Source organism: Brassica oleracea, chromosome C1 (genome assembly GCF_000695525.1).
Source record: "Brassica oleracea var. oleracea cultivar TO1000 chromosome C1, BOL, whole genome shotgun sequence".
Lineage (NCBI taxonomy): Eukaryota > Viridiplantae > Streptophyta > Magnoliopsida > Brassicales > Brassicaceae > Brassica > Brassica oleracea.
The window spans coordinates 36,582,267-36,584,287 of record NC_027748.1 but is presented as its reverse complement, the minus strand read 5'-3'; the positions used below and the strand labels follow the sequence as shown (position 1 = coordinate 36,584,287).

The following is a 2,021-nucleotide window of genomic DNA, read 5'->3' as shown; positions in this document are numbered from 1 at the left end:
TAAATTTTAATTTAAAATAAAATATTAAATTACTAAAATCAACATTTTAAGTATGAAGATCATATCTATAAAATAAACTATGTATATATTGTTAATTATATTATATAATATACATATAATTATACTATAGTATTTTAATTGATCGGTTTATTTGGTTTGATTAGTTTATATTCCAAACCATATCTATATACATCAGTTTCTTATAAAATAATTCATTCCATATATTCACTATTACCAAATCCAAACTACTTTTTCTATTTTGGTTTGTTTCGGTTTTAATTAGTTTGGTTTTACCGGATTAAGCATCCATAATTACAAGTAAAAAAACAGATGTGCGAACGCACGGGTCATGATCTAGTTTTATTTAAAAAAAGGAACAAAACTTATATATAATTTTATACACAAGATAATTCAATATTCCAGCCAATAAACTTGTAATTATATTGTCATAATGCAATACAAGATATAATCGCTGATCTCATGTTAACCCTCTACTCTACATGCAAGCTTTTGATTCTTGTTATCTTAATCTGAACTTTCTCATGGAATGGGGGTGAAACTTGGAACATAAATAAAGTGATTAAAATCAACACCCATAGAATCTATTTTAATCTTCCTTGAAAAACCTCCCCTCAAAATATAAATAGAACCCTGTCTATTTTCGTCTGTACAACACAAGACAAAGCTCTTTCCGTACATATAATCAACAAAGTAACTTGGGCAACGTCCGAAACTCTGGTGAAATAACCTAGGTATTTCAGGTATTGAGACATTCATGAACCTAACCCATACCACATTCTCCTCATCCCCATTTTGGATTTTCTTTGTTGTAACCCAAATCTCAATCTCTTTTGTTCCATAGCATTGTTCTAACATTGAAAACCGGTTTCCTCTAAAAACCGAGAGGTAATGAGTATCTCCCTCATGGTTCTTCTTACACGGTAGAATACAAAAGTTCTTTAATATCTCCTTTGAAAAATCAAATTTTCGGATGAGATACTCGCTAGTCTCGATGTTATAAGCAGTCCAATACGAATTTCCACCAAGTGATATATGATTATCTAACGGTTCTTTTATTGGCCATTCTTCGTAAGGGGCATTGATATACTTCCACGTATTAGATGCACACTCATATATTTCAAGTTTACAATCGTGTTCGTAATAATAATGATACCCAAATAACTTGTAACTTATTTCGGATCTATTACTATCGTATCCTATCCCACATAACTTGAATCGAATATTTTTGGTCATAATTTGTCGACCGCGTCTCAACAGCGGGTTCCAAACGGCGGTCCCGTTACAATGAAGATCACAAATCAACAACCCATCGCAATAAGTGGTGCTGAAAGGACTCATAGCTAACACACATGGAATATCTACAGAAATCTGATGCATCTGTATTGCTAGATCATCAAGATTGGCATCTATTAAAAATATCTTGTTTTGGTCAAATAAGACGAATTGTGGACATGCATGATCCAATTGGGTCTTGATAAAACTTTTATCATGGAAAAGATCATTCCACTGTTTGCAAACAACTCTAAATCTAACAAGACTTTTTGGTGGTACCCGAGAGAGGATCTCTTCCACTAACTCCCATGGAAGATTCCCCAACGCCATTATGTCTTGTTTTAGGGACGAGGTTTACAATACAAATGAAAATAAGAAAACTTTACGAGAATAACACACATATACATACATACATATACACACACATATATATATATATATATATATATATATATATATATTTATATTTAAGTGGATTTGGACTCTTTAGATTTATCACCAATAAAAAATTGCCAATACTTGAAAATAATAAATGGAAAAATAAATACCCATATCTTACAAAATTTAATTGAGTAATATATTTATAGAAAAAATCTAATAAAATAATATATATATTTTGTTAGAATTCATTGTAAGCATTTTTGTCACTACAAAATCAAAAGTTAAGATTAGTTAACTGATTCAAATATAGTTTTGACACCTCATGTAACCAAAAAAAAAAAAAAATT

The 2,021-nt window shown here is 30.1% G+C and overlaps 1 protein-coding gene across 1 annotated transcript; it reads right to left on the bottom strand.

The window, feature by feature from the left end:
• Positions 1–491: 491 nt before the first annotated feature.
• LOC106301465 (putative F-box protein At3g18340) lies at positions 492–1,676 on the bottom strand. The gene has a single exon (XM_013737869.1). The coding sequence runs from the start codon at positions 1,621–1,623 to the stop codon at positions 541–543; it is 1,083 nt and encodes a 360-aa protein (XP_013593323.1). The 5' UTR covers positions 1,624–1,676; the 3' UTR covers positions 492–540.
• Positions 1,677–2,021: the final 345 nt, after the last annotated feature.